Source organism: Hylobates moloch, unplaced genomic scaffold (assembly GCF_009828535.3).
Source record: "Hylobates moloch isolate HMO894 unplaced genomic scaffold, HMol_V3 SCAFFOLD_6, whole genome shotgun sequence".
Lineage (NCBI taxonomy): Eukaryota > Metazoa > Chordata > Mammalia > Primates > Hylobatidae > Hylobates > Hylobates moloch.
Genome location: NW_026652281.1, coordinates 127,780,881 through 127,803,622, shown reverse-complemented (window position 1 = coordinate 127,803,622; position 22,742 = coordinate 127,780,881). Strand labels below are relative to the sequence as shown.

Below are 22,742 nucleotides of genomic sequence, written 5' to 3'. Positions count from 1 at the left end.
CAGCGCTAGCCTCGGGGCTTGACGGGATTGTGGCGGTCCTGTCTCCCAATTCGGAAGCTACAGCTACCTCCGGACTCTCTCAAGATGGCGACCTCTCTGGGTTCCAACACCTACAACAGGCAGAACTGGGAGGATGCGGTGAGTGTGCCTGCCGGAGGAGGACGGAACGAGGAGGCGAAGCCGCGCACCTTGCAAGCTCGCAGGACAGGGCCTGCGGCGCGGCCGAAGGAATTCCGGGGAGGAGCCAGCGCGGCGACCTAGCTTGGCCGGAGCAGGAGGGCGGAGGGCGATCCTCCTGCGGGCTTGAAGGGAGGGGGCTTAGCCAGGGTCCCGGGACCAGCACCCTTTCCATCCCTGCCCCCTCCAGCCTATTAGAGCTGGTTTTCTTTTCTCCCGCCGCCTGCCGGAAGTGCAGACAGCGCCCCCTCCCGCGATCGGGTCATGATGGACTTCGGGTTCCTGCCGTGCCTTGTTCCCCACCCTCGCTTCCCGCCCCCTCGCCGCCCCAAGTGTCACTGAGGTGTCAGGGTCTTCGGAGGGTGGTCCTCAACCAGATTTCCCATTTTCACCAGGACTTCCCCATTCTGTGCCAGACATGTCTTGGAGAAAACCCATATATCCGAATGGTGAGTGATCGCGTGTGAAACGAGTTATTCATGTCCTGTCGGTGTTGCGGTACTTGCACACTGTGAAGTGTTTCTCTTAGACAAGCAGAAAAAATGATGCTCTTGTACTAACCCAAAGTGCTGGACGACTTGCAAAGAACTGTCCTGTGTATTCTCTTACTTATGAATCCGGTAACACTCCTGCAATGTAGGGGTAATAATGATAGCTAGTATTTGTTGAGCATTTACCTAGGAAATAGGTCTGTTGACCAGAAGGTGAGAGCGTTTGTGTCTTTTCATACAATAGTAAGGAATGGAGCTGGGATTTAAGTTCAGATATTCTGGCTCTAGGAATGTCAGCATGATAGGAGGAGAACCAGAACTAGAAACTAGGTTTCCTGACTCCTGGTCAAATGCCTTTTGGCCAGTGTACTTTATCTCTTTAAAGGAAGCATTCCCCCTTTCTTATAAACAGGGGTAAAATTAGAACCAGTTAACAATAATTAGGTTAGGGCTGTATTATTGTGTAGTCGTAGAGGTGTTGATATGTTAGTATGTTCACGATGTTTGAATGGTTCAAGATGTTTGAATAGTTCTGTTTAAACAGAACATTTACTATATCCCGGGCATTGGCACAGGGCAAGTCTGCAGTAGCTACCTTTTGACTAAACTTTGTAAAGTGAGTGGGCCATAGCTGTATCCTCTCTGATTTAGGGATTATGGAAAGCATTAAATGTTAGTTCTTGGGAGTGAACTTGGGAGCCAAAAATGAACCTAAGAGTTGTGGCTGTGGAAAGACACTCACTTACCTAGAATTAGATGCATATACTCTATTTTTTTTTTTTTTTTTTCTGTAGAGACAGCGTCTCGCTATGTTGCCCAGCCTAGTCTGGAACTCCTGGGCTCAAGCGATCCTTCCACCTTGGCCTCTCAAAGTGTTGGGATTACAGGCATTAGCCACTGCCACCCAGCCCAGATCCATATACTCTTGAGATGTTATAACTTATAATATGTTGTTATAGTATGTTCCCTACCTTCTTCCCAAAAAAGGTTGGGTTTTGGTTTTTGCTGTTGTTGTTGTTTTTCTCTCTCTAGGATGCCAGGAATTTCCAGACATATTTCTTGGGTTATGTTTAAGGAAACAGTAGACATCTGGCTTTTTTCTTTCTGTAACTCCAGTTCTTTTCTATTTTTTTTCTATTATAGACCAAAGAAAAGTATGGGAAGGAATGCAAAGTAAGTATGTCTGTTAAAGAGTAATGATTTCTGTTTCGTTTTTCTTTTCTCTACCAAATTAGCCTTCAGTTTACTAAGTTTTGAGGTCTTCCAGTAAAAATCAGTGCTATACAACTTCTTATGTATTACTGATATATTCATTGGCTGGCAACTATTTATGTGGGAGGTAAGAAAATGAACCCTCTAATGTAGAGATTCTTATGGTGTCAATGGATGGGCATTGAAGGAGTTTGTATACCAGGTGGTGTATGACTGTCCACATGAGCATTTTAGCTGAGGAGGAAGGTCATTCTTGTCAGAAGATTCTCAAAAAATTACATGACACTCCCCACTCCCCCTAAAAAAGATTAAGGTTCAGATTATTATTGGTGCTTAGCTCTAGGATGGAAAGAACTTTGACCTTTTGGCTATTTCATTTCGGTACTCTGAATTTTTGCTGGAGAAGGATGCTGAAAATTGTATTGAAACATCAAATCAACTAGATGATTGCTAAGGTCTCTTCTAAACCCTCATTCAGGGATCCTTTTTTGAATGCCCCATTGTTATCAGATCTCCAGATTGCCCAGATCAGGACCATTGCAGTCTATGGCTCTTGCTTTGTGTTCCAGATCTGTGCCAGGCCATTCACAGTGTTTCGCTGGTGCCCTGGAGTCCGCATGCGTTTCAAGAAGACTGAAGTGTGCCAAACCTGCAGTAAATTGAAGAATGTCTGTCAGACCTGCCTCTTAGACCTAGAGTATGGTATGTTTGACCTGTCCAATAAATCTGACAGTGTGCAGGTGCCTAAAACTACAAGCCAGTCTTTTGTCTCCCACTTCTCACCCTAGCTCTGGTTCTGATTTCACTTTGGAATGTCTGCCGTGGTCTGCTTTTCCCAAGAAAAGAACTATAATTGGCCACTCTAGAGTCCTGAACAATAGTAGGAACTTAAGGAAAAGTTGGGAATTAATCAAAAGTGGGCTAAACCTTCATCTCTGTAGCCCAAGTGAGGTAAAAGACATTGATCCTATGATAGATAATTTATTTGCCGTAGGCTTCTTTCTTGATCCAGAGGTTTTTTCCACCATCCCAATCAGAAGCTCACAGGGTAATTGTGCTTTTTTTTATTTTATTTTTTGAGTTAGGGTCTCACTCTGACACCCAGGCTAGAGTACAGTGGTGTGATCACAGCTCACTGCAACTTCGAACTCCTGGGCTCAAGGGATCCTCTTGCCTCTGCCTCCTGGTATACCACCACACCCAGTGCATGTGTGTGTGTGTGTCACTATTTTGCCCAGGCTGGTTTTGAACTCCTGGCCTCAAGCAGTCCTCCCACCTTGGCCTCCCAGAGCCACTATAGCCAGCCTAATTGTGCTTTAGACTTTTGTCTCAATTGTGTTGTTAGAACTGATACATTGCTATGTTTCAGAGTGACTGCTTTTGGGAGTAATTTTTTTTTTAACCGTAGATGACTGTTTTTCAGAAAGATAATTTTCCAACAAGAGTTTTTACTATTAAAGGAAAGGGAAAAATATATGAATTTATATATGTTAAGTTCATTAGAGTTACTCTTCTAGTCAGAGTCCTGGCCACATTTTATGTAATATTATTTATATGTTTGTTAAGAAGGTGTCTGGTCCTAGAGTACAGTGCCCCTTACATGACTGTGACTATCCAGAGGATCTGTAGGACTAACCTAGAAAGAAACCACTTTTACATTTACTTTAAATAAATCATGTTGTAATAAAAACTAGGAGCTAATTTACAGGTTGAATATGACCATGGGCACAGTTTGTTCCTCTAAAAATTTTTTTTATAATTTTTTTGTTTTTTGTTTTTGAGACAGGGTGTCACTCTGTTGCCCAGGCTGGAGTGCGGTGGCATGGTCATGGCTCACTGCAGCCTTAACCTTTCCAAGCTCAGGTGATCCACCTCAGCCTTCTGAGTAGCTAGGACTACAGGTGCATACCACCACACCCAGCTAATTTTTGTATTTTTTGTAGAAATGGGGTTTCACCATGTTGACCAGGCTGGTCTCGAACTTCTGGACTCAAGCTATCTGTCAGCTCCAGCCTTCCAAAGTGCTAGGATTACAGGCATGAGCCACCACACCCAGCCTAAAAGATTTTCTAAAACATTGATTTCATCAAATTTCCTGACAGCTCAGGAATTTGGACAATTTCTTAGCATGCCGTGTTGCAGAAGTAACCTGATGGTGCTAAAGAGTTTGAATAAAAACATAGTAAAGTCTCTGGTACTAAATATGAAAGAGGAGAAGGGAAAGATGATGTATTCTGTGTGCATGGTTAGTATGGATATGTTTTAACATACATCTGAGGTCTTTTTCCTCTTTTTTTGTACCAGGCCTGCCCATCCAGGTTCGTGACGCAGGATTGTCTTTTAAAGATGACATGCCAAAGTCGGATGTCAACAAAGAGTACTATACACAGAATATGGAGAGAGAGGTATGCTGCCACTTTTTGGATAAAAATCCTAATGAATTGACACAGTCTGTATAATTTATCTTTTGAATTTGTCATCCCTACTTAGATTTCTAACTCTGATGGAACACGGCCAGTTGGCATGCTGGGGAAAGCCACATCTACCAGTGACATGCTACTCAAACTGGCCCGGACCACACCCTACTACAAAAGGAATCGACCCCACATTTGCTCTTTCTGGGTGAAAGGAGAGTGTAAGAGAGGAGAGGAATGTCCATACAGGCAAGAGCTGAGCCTCATTTTCAGTATTTGCTTTCAGATGATTTCTCATCTAAGAAATGGGAGGTCCTAGCTTAAACTGTTTCTGCTTTAAAATCTAAAGGTCATACAACTAATGTGGTATATCTCATGTCTTAGAACTATGAAATTTAGAAGAGCATGAATAAATTGTAGCTTTTACTTACAATTGAGGCTTGGAAACTAAATTGCTATGCTATACAATATAGATGCTGACCCTAAACATTTCTGCCTGAGAAGTAAATCTTCACTGCCATGGTTTAAATGAGCTGACTCTCAATGTATAGTTGAAGTCAAAGTAAGGTCAGACTTCTAAAGGGTGTGTATGTTTTTGTTAAGACTGCCAAGCATCTGGATTAGGAGTTCTTAATTTGGGATTGGTTAACCCCACCCCCTAAAAAATAATATATGTGCTTTCTCTGGGGCTAGGTCCATAGCTTTAATCAGATTCTCAGTGGAATACAACACCCCAAATGTGTTAAGAATCACTGACCTAGAGAGAGGTAATCGTGTCCCTTTCCGGGGGGCGAGAGGGGGCGGATCATGTCAAGAATATTTATTTATAAGGAAAGTTTGGCATCCTAGGTGGCCTAATGGCTTTTGGGAGGCTAGGAATTCCTTTTGTGATACAGTAATTCTCTTGGTATTAGGTCTATTTTGGTAATTATATTTGGGTAGAAACCATAGTTTCTAGTTCAAAAGGCACTTCAGAATGTGTATCTACGACTTTAATATGTAGCTACTTTTGGAAGATACCATTTTTTCACCTTTGTTTCACCTTTATGCCTTGTTTTTTTCTTGAATCATAGACATGAGAAGCCTACAGATCCAGATGACCCCCTTGCTGATCAGAATATTAAAGATCGATATTACGGAATCAATGATCCTGTAGCTGACAAGCTTCTAAAGCGGGCTTCAACAATGCCTCGGCTGGACCCACCAGAGGATAAAACTATCACCACACTATATGTTGGTGGTCTAGGTGATACCATTACTGAGACAGATTTAAGGTTTGTGGGTATAAGTTAAAGAGTTATTTTTGCCTTTAACTGCCCTGGAATAATTTATTTGCAAAAACTGCAAGAATGATCATTCTGTACAAAATACATTTTTCTTTAGCCTCTGTATTGTTAGTATCATGCTGACTGGAATTTTTGTAAAATTGTCCTTTATGGTGCCACAGTAATAATGTGCTTATGTGGCTGGGCACAGTACCTCATGCCTGTAATCTCAACACTTCGGGAGGATCTCTTGAGCCGAGGAGTTTGAGACCAGCCTGAGCAACATAGTGAGACCACATCTCTACTAAGAAATCAAAAAAATTAGCCGGGTGTGGTGGCATGTGCCTGTAGTCCCAGCTGTTCGGGAGGCTGAGGCAGGAGGATCGCTTGAGCTTGGGAGAGGAAGGCTGTAGTGAGCTGTGATTGCACCACTGCACTCCAGCCTCAACAACAGAGTGAGACCCTGTCTCAAAACCAAAGCACAAAGAGTGCTTATCCATCCTGGCATATGGTAATAATGACATAGGATTCTATTTGACCTAACAGCCAAGTTTTAAAGGGTGGCACACATCCAAGTATGATGAATTATGTAGAGGAGGGAGAGCTTTGCGATGATAAAACTCTTATAGTTTAAATTGTTGGCTTTTTAAAGAGACTGGCATTTGATAAATTTGTGTTATTTTTGGCTTGTATTATGCTTGGCTAGATGAGACATCTGGGCAGATAGTAATGGAAATTACCTCTTCCAAAGAGATAAAGTGGAGAAGAAACTCCTGTAAGTTTATAACCTGCCCTTGGTAGCCTGTCTCTATTAAACCCTATCTAAGTGAGCTAGACAACCCCCAGGGATTGGCAGACTTTCGCTATAAGAGGCTGGATAGTGAATATTTTAGGCATTGTGGGCCACATGCAGTCTCTGTCACATATTCTTGTTTTAAACTTTCTTGGCTCATGGGCCTTGAGAGCTGTAGTTTGCCAACCCCTTATCTAGGGTTTAGGGTCTTTAAGGAACCTATTAGAACCCCCTTTCCTCCATGGGAAAAAACCCTGAGATGTTTGAGAACCTTTATTTACTCATTATTTTTCTTTCCTTCTCTCAATCAGCAGCACCCACAGTAGGACAAGATATGGGGGGGAGACCTGCGGGTAGTTAGGCAGATAACCTTGGGGCCCACCTGCCTAGTGGTGTGTCAGTGAAAGTTAATCCATTTTCAGTCTCCTGGGAACATCTTTGTTCACTCCCACTTTCATTTTTCTCTGCCTGTTTCCCTTCAGAAATCATTTCTACCAGTTCGGAGAGATCCGGACGATCACTGTTGTGCAGAGACAGCAGTGTGCTTTCATCCAGTTTGCCACACGGCAGGCTGCAGAAGTGGCTGCTGAGAAGTCCTTTAATAAGTTGATTGTAAATGGCCGCAGACTGAATGTGAAATGGGGAAGGTGAGAATTAAACTATTTTTAAGTGACATTTTGCTTAGATTTTTAAGAAACTATTTCATTTTCTGGAGACTAGTAGGCTTTTGGTTAACAGGCTTAAATGAATAGGATCTTTAAAGAGATCTTTCAAAGATCACTCTCTATGTGATACTTGATTCCTGTGGATGTTGGGAGAACCCTGCTTTGGAAATGTATTCGGGGGTTGGTGTATAATCTGCTCCTTTGAAGGTTCATGTTTTTGTGACTAGCTATTACAGGCCAAGTATAATGCCAGGGCATGAAAGGTGAATTTCAGGGTTTATAAATGAATTAGACCTAGATTCTGCCCTTAGAGGCTGATTGTCCAGTGGAGAAGGTAAAACAGGGAAGAAACGCTATTTTAAGTTTAAAAGTGATGATTGCATAAGAGAAGACACAGGTGAAAGACCCAGTTCAAAGGGGGAACATGTCTCCAACTTGGAACCAGGGAAGAGATGGCTAATAGCAGCATCTGCCTTTGTGGAGCGCTCCCTATGTGGTAAGCACTGTGCTAAACACGTATGTGTTGCCTCTTCTGGTCCTTATGATAGTTCTAGCAGGTTTTGAACCCAGGTCTTTTCTGGTGTGAAAACCTTTGCTCGTGTTCACTGTGCACAGTGGCATTTACGGGAAAAGAGTGTGTGCTGAGGAGGAGGTAGAGCGAAGGAACACCATTGGACAGGGGAATGTAAGAAGCAGAGGTGTGAGGTAAGGTGGGCCAAAGTGCCGACTGTATGCATGTGTGTTTCCCAGATCCCAAGCAGCCAGAGGAAAAGAAAAAGAGAAAGATGGAACTACAGACTCTGGGATCAAACTAGAACCTGTTCCAGGATTGCCAGGAGGTGAGTGCAGACTCCCTGCTGACTTAAGAAGCTGTATCTGCCCTGATGTTCCTATTTTGGAAGATGGGACCCAGGTCTGGTTCATGTCACCGCTCTACTCTCCCAGTAGGACCTCTTAGAATGTAAAGGTGGTAGAAACAGTGTTGCACAATTCTTCTCCCCTCTATGTGTTGACTATTTTCTCTCCTCCAGCTCTTCCTCCTCCTCCTGCGGCAGAAGAAGAAGCCTCTGCCAACTACTTCAACTTGCCCCCAAGTGGTCCTCCAGCTGTGGTGAACATTGCTCTGCCACCACCCCCTGGCATTGCTCCACCCCCACCCCCAGGTAACTTCCATCTTCCTTCTTAGCCCAGAGAAATCCTTGTGAAAGTTCTGTCTCATAAACCTCACCATCACGTTCAACACATCCAAATCCTGTGAGTTTGCTCTGTAGAAGTCTACAAGTAAAGTTGATCTGTTGGAATTTCCGATATTTTTTTTTCTCCTGCTCTGTCAAGGAGAAGAAAGGGGCCAGTTTTCTAAAGATCCGCGTATATGTGTCATCAGAGTAAGATTATTAGATTACAAAGATCTATCACCAATTTGTTCCCTTTTCTAAACTAAATGCTAATGGATGCCCTAGAGCACTATTGCTCAGTGTGGGCTGTGAGTGGGTGTCATTTTACAAAGTGTTTATCACCTGTCTGCCACAAGATCAGGAGCTTGTGCCAAAATGTAAATCAGTGAACCCCTTCCTTCATTGAGAAAGTCTGGTTACCAAAAAAACTGTCAGATGAACTAAACTGTGCCTGGTCATATAATTTACATTTTGACTCAAGCTCTTTGTCTTGAGTGGCCAGAAATAGGTGGAGGACTGGCACTTTGTATAGCACTGCTGTAGACAGTGTTAACAGTGGAAGGAAATCACAGGTAGCCAGTTCTCCTGTGGCAGAGAGCCCATACTCTGAAGAGAATCTGGTTTCTGAGCACCCTCCATCCTGGTGTCAAGCATTGAGGTTAATGATGGACACAGTCTTTGCCATCAGCCTGATTTCTTTCTTATCTCCCAAATCCTGACTAAATCCTGTCTGGTAGGATTTGGCATGTTGGATACATAGCAGAGACTCAGATGACATACTAGGTGATAACTTGAGTGCTATGGAGTTTTTTGGACTGTGGGGGAAAGGTTTCTAAAACCAAGGAAATAACAAGTGGAAGCAAGTTTTGGGAACTGACATTTGCTTAAGCCCCGTGTCAACCTTGATTGATGTGTAGGTGATTTTAACCTTAGCAAGATTGAGAGGTTTGAAAAGTTATCAAGGAAACTACAAGCCTAACACATTTGTTCTCTCGTATCTGCAGGTTTTGGGCCACACATGTTCCACCCAATGGGACCACCCCCTCCTTTCATGAGGGCTCCAGGACCAATCCACTATCCTTCTCAGGACCCTCAGAGGATGGGAGCTCATGCTGGAAAACACAGCAGCCCCTAGCACCTTGTCACCACTCTGGGGCTCTGTGGAAGAAAGGGCACTTAAAACTCCCAGTAAATCTTGGAATAAATATATTTTTCCTTCCCTTGTAGTTTCCATGGTAGCTGAATGTGCTCAGATGTGGGCAGTCAGAGACTGACAGCCATGCTTTCCTATACTTGTTCAAAGGATCGATGGACCGTAAATAAGCTGCCATTAACACATCTGGTTACTGCTATAACACGACTAATAAAACCTAACGCCTGTTCCCCTTACCCATGTGGGGGACAAGCAGATGAGTGAATTGGAATGTCCAGCAGAGTTACCATCCCAATTATATGTTCATTTTGTATATTTTTTGGGCGGGGGAAGAATTGACCTGCAGTAAAAAAGCCTTTGACCGTTTTTATGTCCATTGGGTATTTTCCTTTTTATCATCTTAAAAAAAAGATAACTAGTACTAATCATTGTAGTGGCCTAAGTGTGATTTAACTCTTTTGAAGTCACACCCTCAGAAAGATGAGTAGAAACCAGCACCAGCACAGCCCAGATCTTTTCTTTCCTCTCCTTTTCCTCATTTATTCCTAAAGGAATCTGACCATTTTACGTCTCTACGGCCCAAAAAAAGACAAAAATAAAAATTCCTTTTTATTCCTGTCAACTGGATGGAAACACAAATTTCATGGAGCTGTGTACCATTGAAGAAACCTGGTGTCTGGCATGAAATTACTGTAAAGAACTTCCTGTAAAACACGTTCTTTTAACAAACTGAAATGAAAAGCATGGGAGCGTTTGAATGAAAGACGTGACCTCCTGCTGGGACTCTGATGGTCTTCAGCATTCACCTTCGTGTGTCTTCAGTGTCTCATTGTCATCCCTGCTTCTGTTTGGTCTTAGAGTGTTTGGATATAACTGAATTGTAGATGGTAAAGGAAATTTGATGTGTTTTTTGTTTTTAAATAATTAAAACGGGTCAATTTTTCAAATGTTGTCATGGGTTTATTTCTAGATTCCTCTTTATCCTTTGGTAGCTGAACTCGAGGTCAGTGGAATTTGTTTAATAGAAATGAGTTATATATTGTAAATTTTTTAAATGTTGCTTTAGACTTTTGATTATATCCATTCCGTGATGATTTATTTATTTATTTACCTCAGCCTATTAGGTTAGATTCCATGATGATTTAAAAGGCTCAGACCTCTTTAGTACTTATTTCAAAGGGTGATTGTGAAGTTGAAATAAGATAGTGCACAGAAACACTTAGCACAGATCCTGGTGTAGGGTGGTTGATACAGTGTAACTTTAAGAAGTCACCCAGCTGGGTGCATGCCGATAGTGCCAGCTACTTAAGAGGCTGAGGTGGGAGGATTGCTTGAGGCCAGCAGTTCAAGGCCAGCCTGGGCAACATGGTGAGATCCTGTCTCTAAAAAATAAAATTGAATAGGTCATCCTTAGGCAAGTCATTTTAAAAGGAAACATTTATTATAAATCCATTTTTCCTGAAGCCAATTTTTTTTTTTTTTTTTTTTTGAGATGGAGTCTCGCTCTGTCACTAGGCTGGAGTGCAGTGGCGTGATCTCGGCTCACCGCAACCTCTGCCTCCTGGCTTCAAGCAATTCTGGTGCCTCAGCCTCCTGAGTAGCTGGGATTACAGGCATGCACCACCACACCCAGCTATTTTTTATATTTTTAGTAGAGATGGGGTTTCACCATGTTGGCCAGGATGGTCTTGATCTCCTGACCTCGTGATCCGCCCACCTTGGCCTCCCAAAGTGCTGGGATTACATGAGTGAGCCACCGTGCCCGGCCATTTCCTGAAGCAAATTTTATGCCACTTTTATCTAAAATGTTTACTTCCAAGAAGGACGTGCCCCATATGGCACCCTGTTTTAGATTTGCAGAACTTTTGTTTTTTTCTAGAGAACTTAAATTGCCTTTTTTAAAGATTTAAAAATCTATACTTAGAAATTTTGATTTTATTGCCACTGATGTCAAATGTGAAGCAATGTACGATACCTCCATGTATTTTTGTATCCTTTTGGGTCTTTTTTGTTTGCCTGCTTTTGAGTATGTAAAGGATTTTTAGCCAATTTGTAAATGAGATGTGAATCTTATGGATAGCATTTTAATAACTGCTGGATTCAATGATTTACATCTCCACATATACATACATACATACATATATGCCTATCCAATTGTGTATTCTAACCTCGCTTTCTTGGGGAGGAGGAGATTCTAATTTTTGTGTAGTTTAGTTACGGATCTTCTTAAAAAACCAGTATAAAGGGAAGTATAGAATATTCTTTCATATATAAATCAGAATTATGAGCAATTATATCTTGGCAAAAACTCTTGCTTGCCAAATTCCATTGCCTAGGGCACACAGCTGGGTACACTTGATGAAAAGCAACTTTTGCCATTCCCAGGCTTGGCCTGTAAAACCCTCACCCAGTCCTGTGTGCTTTCTCCATCTGGCTGAATGCACAAAATGGTCTCTAGAAGATAGTAGAGTCACACAGTGGAGCCTGGGTTCCTCCATCACCACTCAGAAGACAGTATTGCTATATGAGAAATTTTTGTTGTATTAAGGCACTGAGACTTGGAGATTTATCTGTTATAGCAGCTAGTGTTACTCTAATAAAAATATAGATGTCCTCAAATCTAATAATAAAAAGGCACTTGTTTATATAGTAGATTTACACTGAGTGATGGTGTTTTCCTCTTTTTTTGAAAAATAGGGGTCTCACTACATTGCCCACGCTGGTCTCAAACTTCTGGGCTCAAGCGATCCTCCCGCCTTGGCCTTCCCTTTGTTGGGATTGCAGGCATGAGCCACCGCGTCCAGGCAAGTAATGGTGTTTTAAACAGACTCTGGAGCCAGACTACCTGAGTTCAAATCTCAACTTCAGCTCCTCCCAGCTGTATAACCTGGTATGTACTTAATCTCTCTCTAGTTGTCGTAAGGCCTCATCTCTTACCCCTTTTTGCTGCCTGTAATATTTTGAGCTCCTTCTCCCACAGAAAAGGCTCAGAAGGTAAAGCATTATGACAACTGGACTAAGGCAGTAACAGCCCATGGGGCAAAGAGTGAGATATAACAGATGTTCTGGAAGCCAAATCAGTGAGCCACTGTGACCTGAAATAAATGGAGGTGAAAAGAAAGGAGTCTAGGGTAACACATAACCTCCCACCTCAGGTCTCTGGGTTGGTCAGCTGCGTAGAAGGATGTCTTTTCCTGAAATAGAGAATGCTGGAAGAAGAAAGTGAGATTGGGAAGTAGGGGTAGGAAAATATGAATCCCCTATGGGATCTGGTGAGTTTAAGATATCTGTAAGGCCAGTGGAAATTCCCAACCCAAGGGGAATGGAGCTTAAGGGAGATTAGGATTTGGATGGGCAGTGAAGTGGTGGCAGCTAAAGCCCTGGCTGTGGAGTGGAATTCTCCAGGGTCCGCAGGTAGAGCAATTTTTAAACTTCAGTGAGTCTTAAGTTCTTGGATTTTTATGAGGTAAAGACCACCCTTTGAGAAATACTAGTATAGGATGAGCTCACTTCTTTTTTTTCTTTTTTTGAGACAAGAGTCTTGCTCTGTTGCCTAGGCTGGAGTGCAGTGGTGCGATCTTGGCTCACCACAACCTCCACCTCCTGGGTTCAAGCAATTCTCCTGCCTCAGACTCCCGAGCAGCTAGGATTACAGGCACACACCACCATGCCCAGTTAATTTTTATCTTTTTTTTTTTTTAGTAGAGACGGGGTTTCACCATGTTGGCCAGGCTGGTCTTGAATGCCTGACCTTGTGATCCGCCCATCTTGGCCTCCCAAAGTGCTGGGATTACAGGTGTGAGCCACCGCACCCAGCCGAGATCAATTCTAAGATTAGAAAATGTTACTCTTCTCAGAGATTCTGTAGTCTTTTTTTTTTGCCCCTAACATTTTACTGTAAAAATTTTCTAATGTACAGAAAAGTTAGAATAATTTTACTGTGAACCACCATATACCCACCAACTAATTCTACAATTAACATTTTGCCATATTGGCTTTGTCACATATCTATCCATTTCTTTATGCATCCATCAATCTTTTTTTTTTTTTCTTTTTTTTTTTTTTTTTTTTGAGATAGTGTCTCACTCGGTTGCCCAGGCTGGAGTGCAGTGGTGCTATCTTGGCTCACTGCAACCTCCACCTCCCGGGTTCAAGCAATTCTCCTGCCTCTGCCTCCTGAGTAGCTGGAATTACAGGCATGTGCTACCACACCAGGCTAATTTTTGTGTTTTTTTAGTAGAGACGGGGTTTCACCCTATTGGCCAGGCTGGTCTCAAACCCCTGAACTCAAGAGATCTGCCCACCTCAGCTTCTCAAAGTGCTGAGATTATAGGCGTGAGCCACCGTGCCCAGCTCCATTAGTCTATTTTTATGCATTTTGGAGTAAATTGAAGACATCAGTAGACTTCACCTTTAAACATTTCAGCATTTATATACAGATGCTCCTCAATTTATGGTAGAGTTACATCCTGATAAGTTGAAAATATCATTAAGTGAAAAATGTATTTAATACACCTACTGAACATCACAGCTTAGCTTAGCCTATTGAGCAAAACCACCTAACACAAAGCCTATTTTATAATAAAGTGTTGAATATCTCATGTAATTTATTGACTACTCTCCTGAAAGTGAAAAACAGAATGGTTGTATTGCTTTCACAACATCATAAAGTTGAAAAATCATAAATTGAACCATCCTAAGTTGGTGTCCATGTTTAATTAACGAGAGTTCAATTCTTTTTTCCATCTATCCAGATGAAAGAGTTCAATATTTTTTGTGGATTTTTAAGGTCAAAGTTACATAGACTAAAATGCATGAGTATGTCGTTCAAGAGTTTTGACAAATGTATACATCCATGTGACTCAAACCCCTGTCATGATATAGGACATTATCATCACTCCAGAAAATTTCCTCCTGCTCTTCCAGCCAATACCCACTCCCACCAATCTCCAGAGGCAACTACTATTCTGATTTTTATTACCATAGATTAGTTTTGCTTCCTTTAGAACTTCATATAAATAGAATCACGCAGTGTGAACTCTTTTATATTTGGCTTCTTTCTAGCAGTATGTGTTTGAGAATCATCTATAATGTTGTATACAGTTCCTTTTTATTGCAGGATAGAATTCTACTGTATGACTATGCCATCACTTATCCATCCTCCCATTGATGGACACGAAGGCTGTTTCCAGTTTGGGGTTTTTTTGCTACTGAAAATAAAAGCTACTATGAATATTCTTGTACAAATTGTTTGTGAATATATGTTTTCATTTCTCTTGAATAAATACTTAAGGCCGGGCACAGTGGCTCATGCCTGTAATCCCAGCACTTAGGGACGCCAAGGTGGGTGGATCACCTGAGGTCAAGAGTTCAAGACCAGCCTGGGCAACATGGTGAAACCCCATCTCTATTAAAAATATAAAAATTAGCCGAGCGTGGTGGCAGGTGCCTGTAATTCCAGCTACTCGGGAGGCTTAGGGAGGAGAATCACTTGAACCTGGGAGGCGGAGGTCGCAGTGAGCCAAGATGGCACTACTGCACTCCAGCCTTGGTGACAGATCAAAGCTCTGTCTCAAAAAAATAAAAAATACATAAATACTTAGGAGCAGAATTACTATACATGCCTGGTTTTAAAAAGAACTGTCAGACTTTTTCCCTTTACATTCCTACCACAATGTAGGAGAGTTCCAGTTGCTCCACAATGTTGCCACCATTTGATGTAAATGGTCTTCTGACTTTTAGCCATTCTGGTGGGTGTGTAATGGTATTTAATTGTGGTTTTATTTTGCATTCCCATTGTGACAAATAAGTTGGACACCTTTTCAACTACTTATGGCCATTTACATATCTTCTTTTTTTTTTTTAACATTGAGAAACTTAAGGATGAAAAATCTGTTTTTATTTTTATTTTTAGAAATGGGATCTTACTTTGTCACCCAGGCCGGAGTGCAGTGGTGTGATCATAGCTCACTGTAGCCTCAAACTTCTGGCCTCAAGTGATTCTCCCACCTCAGCCTCCCAAAGTGCTGGGATTACAGGTGTGAGCCACTGCGCCCAGCCTGTATTTCTTCTTTTGTGACATGTCTGTTCAAATATTTTGGTCATTTCTATTGGGTGTCTTTTTTTGTATTAACTAGTTATAGAAGGTATACATCTTAGGTATTAGTCCTTTGTCAGAGACATGTTTGCAAATACTCTCTCCCAGTCTGTGGCCTGTCTATTGACTTTCTTTCTTTTTTTTTGAGACAGAGTCTCGCTCTGTCATCCAGGCTGGAGTGCAGTGGCGTGATCTTGGCTCACTGCAACCTCCATCTCCAAGGTTAAGTGATTCTCCTGCCTCAGTCTGCTGAGTAGCTAGGACTACAGGCACGTGCCACCACACCCGGCTAATTTTTGTGTTTTTAGTAGAGACGGGGTTTCACCATGTTAGCCAGGCTGGTCTCGAACTCCTAACCTCAGGTGATCTGCCCACCTCAGCTTCCCAAAGTTTTGGGATGACAGGTGTGAGCCACCGCACCCAGCTTTATTCACTTCCCTAGTGATTTTTTTTGGATAAGCAGAAGCTTTTTGTTTTAATCAAATCTAACCTAGTATCTCTATACCAAATCTGTATTAGTTTGCTAGGGCTACCATAACAAAGTACTAAAAACTGGCTTAAACAACAGGAATTTGTTGTCTTACAGTTTTGGAGACTAGGCCTCCAAGATTAAGGTGTTAGCAGGTTGATTCCTTCTAAGGCTGTGAGAGAATCTGGTCCATGCCTGTCTCCTAGGTTCTAGTGGTTTGCTGGCAATCTTTAGCTCTCCTTGACTTGTAGGCACATCACTCTGCCTTCCTCTTTCCTTGGTGTTCTCCCAGTGTGCATGCCTCTGTGTCCAAATTTCCTCTAGTTATAAGGACACCAGTCATACTGGATGGGGCCCACCCTAATGATGTAATTTATTGTTTGTTGAAAACATTTTCCTTTTCTAGGGCTCTTGCATTTCCATATAAATTTTTAAAATCAGCCTGCCAATTTCTACAAAAACATAAGCCTATGATTGGGATTGTGTTGAAAATAGGTCAATTTGAGAAGAACTGACATCTTATAAATATTGAGTTTTCCAATCTATGAGCACCATATATGTCTCCATTTAACTATCTTAATTTCAGCAACGTTTTAAGGTTTTGGTGTATACAAGCCTTACACAACTTTTGTTACATTTATTACTAAGAATTGTGTGATTTGTTGCTATTTTTTAAAAAATGTCTTTTCCAGTTGTTGCAGTTAATATAGAAATACAGTTGGGTTTTGTGTCTCAACCCTGTATCCTGTGACCTTGCTAAATTCACTCAGTACTTCTAGTAATTATTTTGTAGATGTCTTCAATGATCTATATAAACAATAATTTCACCTGTGAAAAGAGACCATTTCATTTATTTATTTCCAATCTTTATGCCTATTTCTTTTTCTTGCCTAACTGAACTGGCTAGGACCATGAGTACTACATTAAATAGAAGTGATAAGAGAAGACATCTTTGTCTTATCCCCAAGCTTGTGGGAAATGCATGCAGTATTTCCCCATTAGGTGTGTAATTAGCTGGAGATTTTTTGGAGCTAACTTTGATCAAACTGAAGGAATTGCCTTCTAAAGTTTTAAAGAATTTTCACCATAAATTGGCGTTGAATTTCATTAATGCTTTTCCTGCACCAAAAATGTTAAACCAAGATTGCATTCCTGGGGTAAACCTAACTTAGTCATGATGTATTACATATATTTATTTATAAATTATATATATAGATATATTTATAAATATGTGTGTTCGTATATACATATATGAACACACATATGTATCTTGGGTTTTATGTCTATATATTCATGAGGAATAGTGGCCTTTTCTGTAACATTTTTGTCATGTTTCTTCCGGCATTATAAAATTTGTTTGGAAATGTTATTTCTTCCTCTATATTTTGAAAGCGTTTGTGTAACAATGCTTTTTTTGTTTGTTTTTTTCTCCTTAAATGTTTGATACAATTCTCTGGTGAAGCCATCAGGTTCTGGTGTTTTCTCTGTGGGATTTGTTTTGAGTTTCAAAGCTTGTTATTTTGGAATAACTTCAGATTGACAGAAAAGTTCCAAAGACAGTTCTTGCATACTTTTCACCCAGCTTCCCCTCATGTGAACACCTTACATAGCCATAGTATGTTTTTCTTTTCTTTTTTTTCTTTTTTTGAGATGGAATCTTGCTCTGTCGCCCAGGCTGGAGTGCAGTGGAGCAGTCTAGGCTCACTGCAAGCTCCGCCTCCCGGGTTCATGCCATTCACCTGCCTCAGCCTTCCGAGTAGCTGGGACTACAGGCGCCCGCCACCACGCCCGGCTAATTTTTTGTATTTTTAGTAGAGACGGGGTTTCACTGTGTTAGCCAGGATGGTCTCGATCTCTTGACCTCATGATCTGCCCGCCTCTGCCTCCCAAAGTGCTGGGATGACAGGCGTGAGCCACCGCGCCCAGCCTCTTTTCTTTTCTTTTTTTTTTCTTTTTTTTTTGAGACAAGGTCTTGCTCTGTCGCCCAGGCTGGAATGCAGTGGTGCAAACTCAGCTCAATGCAACCTCGGTCTCCCGGGTTCAAGCAATTCTCCTGCCTCAGCCTCTTGAGTAGCTGAGATTACAGGTACATATGCCACCATGCCCAGCTAACTTCTGTATATTTTTAGTAGAGACGGGGTTTCACCATGTTGGCCAGGCTGGTCTCAAACTCCAGACCTTGTGATCCACCCACCTCGGCCTCCCAAAGTGCTGGGATTATAGGCGTGAGCCACCACACCCGGCCTAGTATGTTTTTCAAAACTAAAAAATTGGCCAGGCGTGGTGGCTCACGCCTATAATCCCAGCACTTTGGGAAGCCAAGGTGGAGGATTGCTTGAGCTCAGGAGTTCAAGACCAGCCTGGGTAACATGGTGAAACCCCAGCTCTACAAAAAATACAAAAATTAGCCAGGTGTGGTGGCATACACCTGTAGTTCCAGCAACTCAGAAGGCTGAGGTGGGAGAATCACTTGAGCCTAGGAGCTGGAGGTTGCAGTGAGCCGAGATTGAGCCATTGCACTCCAGCCTGGGTGACAGGGTAGTGAGACCCTGTCTCAAAACAAAAAATTAAAAAAACAAAAACAAACAAAAAAAACTAGGTACCATACTATTAACTAAGTCTTTATTTGGATTTCACCATTTTTTTTTCCTGTCCTTTTTTTCTGTTTCAGAATTCAGTCTAGGCTTCCACATGACACTTAGTCGTAATGTCTCCCAGTCTCCTCCAATCTGTGACAGTTGATTGGTCTTTCCTTGTTTTTCCATGCTGTGGTAGGTTTTAAAAGTATCAGTCAGGTGTTTTCATAGAATGTTGCTCAACTGGGTTTTTCTGATGTTATCGCATGATTAGACTGGGGTTTAAGGATTTGAGGAACAATATCACAAGAGCAAGTGCCCTTCTCATCACTTCATATCAGAAATCTGAGTATCACTGATGATATTAACCTTGATTACTTCGTTAAGGGAGTGTCTTCCAGGTTTCTCCTTTGTAAAGTCACAGTTTTTCTCTTCCTTTGCTCTATTCTTTGGAAGCAAGTTGGTTAAGTTCAGTCTATAATCAATAGGATGGGAATTAACCTCCACCTCTTAAGGGGGCAAGTATCTACATACATTATTTGAAAGTCTTCTACAAGGAAAAAGGAAGTTTTGTCCCTTCTTCTTCACTTATGTTTATTTATCAAATTATTAATTTATATCCCTAGTTTCATTGATATTTATTCTTTGAGTTATAATCTCCTATTCTGTGGGTTCTCTTTTCACTCTCTTGATAGTATTCTTTTTTTTTTTTTTTTGAGGCGGAGTCTTGCTCTGTCAACCAGGCTGGAGTGCAGTGGCGCAATCTCGGCTCACTGCAAGCTCCGCCTCCCGGGTTCACGCCATTCTCCTGCCTCAGCCTCTCCGAGTAGCTGGGACTACAGGCGCCCGCCACCACGCCCGGCTAATTTTTTTGTATTTTTAGTAGAGACGGGGTTTCACTGTGTTCTCGATCTCCTGACCTCGTGATCCACCCGCCTCGGCCTCCCAAAGTGCTGGGATTACAAGCGTGAGCCACCGCGCCCGGCCTTGATAGTATTCTTTGATACAAGTTTTGAATTTTGCATATTCAGTTTTTTAAAGTGTATATAGTTAGAATGAGTATTCTCTAATCTGGTGGTGCAGGATGCTACTTTTTCATTTTATTGTTCATATCTTCTATATCCTTACTAATTATTTGTCTGCTAACCCATTGATAATTGAAAAAAATGTGTTAAATCTTCCACTGTGACTGTGGGTTTATTCTTACGTGAAGATCTGCTTTATCACAATAATACTTTTCGCCATCAAGTCTACTTTGTCTGATGTTAACATGGCTAAAACACATTTCTTTTGGATAGCATTTTTTTCTCTCTCTTTCTCTTTTTCTTTTTTTTTTTGAGACAGGGTCTCGATTGCCCATTCTGGAGTGCAATGGCATGATCATAGCTCACTGCAACCTCAAACTCCTGACCTCAAGGGATCCTCCCGCCTCTGGGATTACAGGCGTGAGCCACTGCATCAGACAATTTCTTTATTTCATTTCTGTGCCACATATTTTAGGGGCATTGCTTATGAACAGCACAGACTGAAATTATTTTCATCCAATCCACAAGTCTTTTTTTTTTTTTTTTTTAAGACGGAGTCTTGCTCTTTCACCCAGGTTGGAGTGCTGTGGCATGATCTCGGCTCACTGCAAGCTCCGCCTCCTGGGTTCATGCCATTCTCCTGCCTCAGCCTCCTGAGTAGCTGGGACAACAGGCGCCCGCCACTACGCCCAGCTAATTTTTTGTATTTTTAGTAGACACAGGGTTTCACCGTGTTAGCCAGGATGGTCTTGATCTCCTGACCTCGTGATCCTCCCGCCTTGGCCTCCCAAAGTGCTGAGATTACAGGTGTAAGCCACCGCACCCAGCCCAATCCACAAGTCTTTATCTTTAAACTGGTGAGTCCTGTCTAAATGTAAATATTACAGTTACTATGATAACTGATAATGTTTGAAAGTAATTATACCGCTTTATTTTATGTGCTTGTGTTTCTTCTTCTTCCTTCCTGTCATCTATTGGATTGATCGTGTTTTAGGACTTGGTCACATGCTTACCATTTCTCTGCTCACTAGTGCTGCTTAGATTCTATACTTTCTTTCTGGGTCCTTCCTGAAGTATATTCTTTGTCGTTTTTTCAGGGGTCAGTAGAAAACTCTGTTAATACTTCTTATTTGTCTGAAAATCAGTGTATTGTGCTCTCACTCCTTGAAGACATTTTTCCATTATTGCCGGAAAGTGTCAACATTATTAGTATTGGGCATTGTCATTTTATTCTCCATATCTTTTAACTTCTCTCTCATATTTTCCATCTCTTTAACTCTCTGAGATGCATTATGGGCACTTTTAGCTCACTAATTCTCTCTTCAGGTATGTCTCATGTCCTATTAACCTGTTCATTCCCATTTTAAAAGGAGGAATTATTCTGATAAAATATGTACATGTGCAGAAAAGTGCAAAACACATAGGTATACAACTAACTTAAATATTGTAAAGTGAACATCTATGTAACAATCACCCAGGTCTAGGAACAGAATTTTTCCAGCTACCCTAGAAGCATTTGATGGGGCCCTTCACATTCACAAACCCCTCCCCACTCCCAAAGTTACCACTAGTCTAACTTTTATATTAAATATTTTCTTCCATCAGGAAACATTTGCCTTCCTTTGCTTACCATTATGTTCCTAAGATGCATCCACATCGTTGCATGAAACTATAGTTCATTGTTGCTGTGTCTAATACCACGTTTCTCTGCGTTTTGGCTATTCTTAGTCCTTTTCAATTCCATATCACTATATGATTTAATTTATGGGAAGAACAAAAACAGGCAAAAATATAGAATTTTATATGAAGGATTTTTCTTTTACTTTTTTTTTTTTTTTGAGATGGAGTCCTGCTCTGTCGCTCAGGCTGAGTGCAGTGGTGCAATCTCAGCTTACTGCAACCTCTGCCTCCTGGGTTCAAGCGATTCTTATGCCTCGGCCTCCCGAGTAGCTGAGATTACAGGCACACACCACTACACCTGGCTAATTTTTGTATTTTTAGTAGAGATGGGGTTTCACCATGTTGGCCAGGCTGGTCTTGAACTCCTGACCTCAAGTGATCTGCCCACCTCGGCCTCTCAAATTGCTGGGATTATAGGTGTGAGCCACCACGCCCAGCCTATATGAAGGATTTCTTATAATTTATTTCATGTAATCTCAAATTACATGAAAGGTGAGTGATTTGCTTTTGCAGGATCCAAATTTTACTTAAATAAAGCAGCATGATCCAGAACAATCCATATAGTATGATTCCATTAAAACAAAGACATGCCTATGTGGGTATGCATCTATATACACATGCACATATTTATCCATTCAAATAATTCTACAATTCTAGAAGGACCAAATGGTCGTCAGTGGTTACCTCTGGTGTGTAGGAATGGCAGAGGCAGGAAGGTAGGAAGGTGTATGTATGTGCGTGGGAGGACTATGTGGGCAGACACTTCACATTTTACTCCTTGCTTATTAGCATTATTTTTTTATTTTTACAATGAGTATTCTTTTTTTTTTCTTTTTTACAACACCAGAAAAAGTCACATTCTCAGAAGAAGAAAGGATTTGTTTTGGGTGCAGTGGTCTCCCCACCAGGCTCCTTTTCATACCCAGTGGCTGCAGTTACCTTCCAGAGCACAGCAGAACCAACCCAAGGCAATCAGAGTCCTCTTGTCTACTTTTCAGACTCTTGAATGGCTGGTCTTCAGCTCATGGAAACCTGGGTTTAAATGGCAGCCCCCAAATTCAAGAGAAAACACCAATTGCAAGCAATTCTAAAAGTCAGGCCATTGGGCCCTTGGGACCCAGAAGGGGAGTGAAACTCCAAAGCAAAAGGAAAATGCATCACTGTCCCACACACCCTGGGAACGGGCTGGACTCCTGACCTTCCCCATCGCCCCCACAGAGAGAGGCAGGGAGAGGTCTACAGCAATGAGAGGCCTTCCTTCAGGCTTCAGCTTTACTGACCCCCAGTGACATCTTAGCAGCCAGCTTCTCATGCTGCATCCAGTGCAAGAACAACTTTTCCAGCCTAGAGCAGCAGTTGCATGAAACCTACCATTGACTGAGCTTTTATTATAAATGTGCCCTGCACTGTGTTCACCACAAACCCATAAAGGAGCTTTTATACTTGTCCTCATCTTACACATGGAGAAATAGAGGCTCAGAGTTGTGAAATAACTTGCTCAAGTTCACCCAGCTAGCAGTGGCAGAATTAGAACCTAGCCCATCCAGTCT

General features: G+C 41.7%; 1 protein-coding gene across 2 annotated transcripts; it reads left to right on the top strand.

Annotated features, from left to right (window-relative positions):
- On the top strand, positions 1-9,411 carry RBM22 (RNA binding motif protein 22). Of its 2 annotated transcripts, XM_032158376.2 has the most exons (11): positions 1-138; positions 573-626; positions 1,812-1,841; positions 2,450-2,582; positions 4,185-4,285; positions 4,371-4,543; positions 5,368-5,568; positions 6,835-6,999; positions 7,768-7,856; positions 8,049-8,180; positions 9,197-9,411. In XM_032158376.2, exons 1-11 carry the CDS (start codon positions 85-87, stop codon positions 9,325-9,327), a joined length of 1,263 nt encoding a protein of 420 aa, XP_032014267.1. In that variant the 5' UTR covers positions 1-84; the 3' UTR covers positions 9,328-9,411. The 2 variants fall into 2 exon arrangements, with proteins under 2 accessions (XP_032014267.1, XP_058296023.1); XM_058440040.1 differs by lacking the exon at positions 573-626.
- Positions 9,412-22,742: the final 13,331 nt, after the last annotated feature.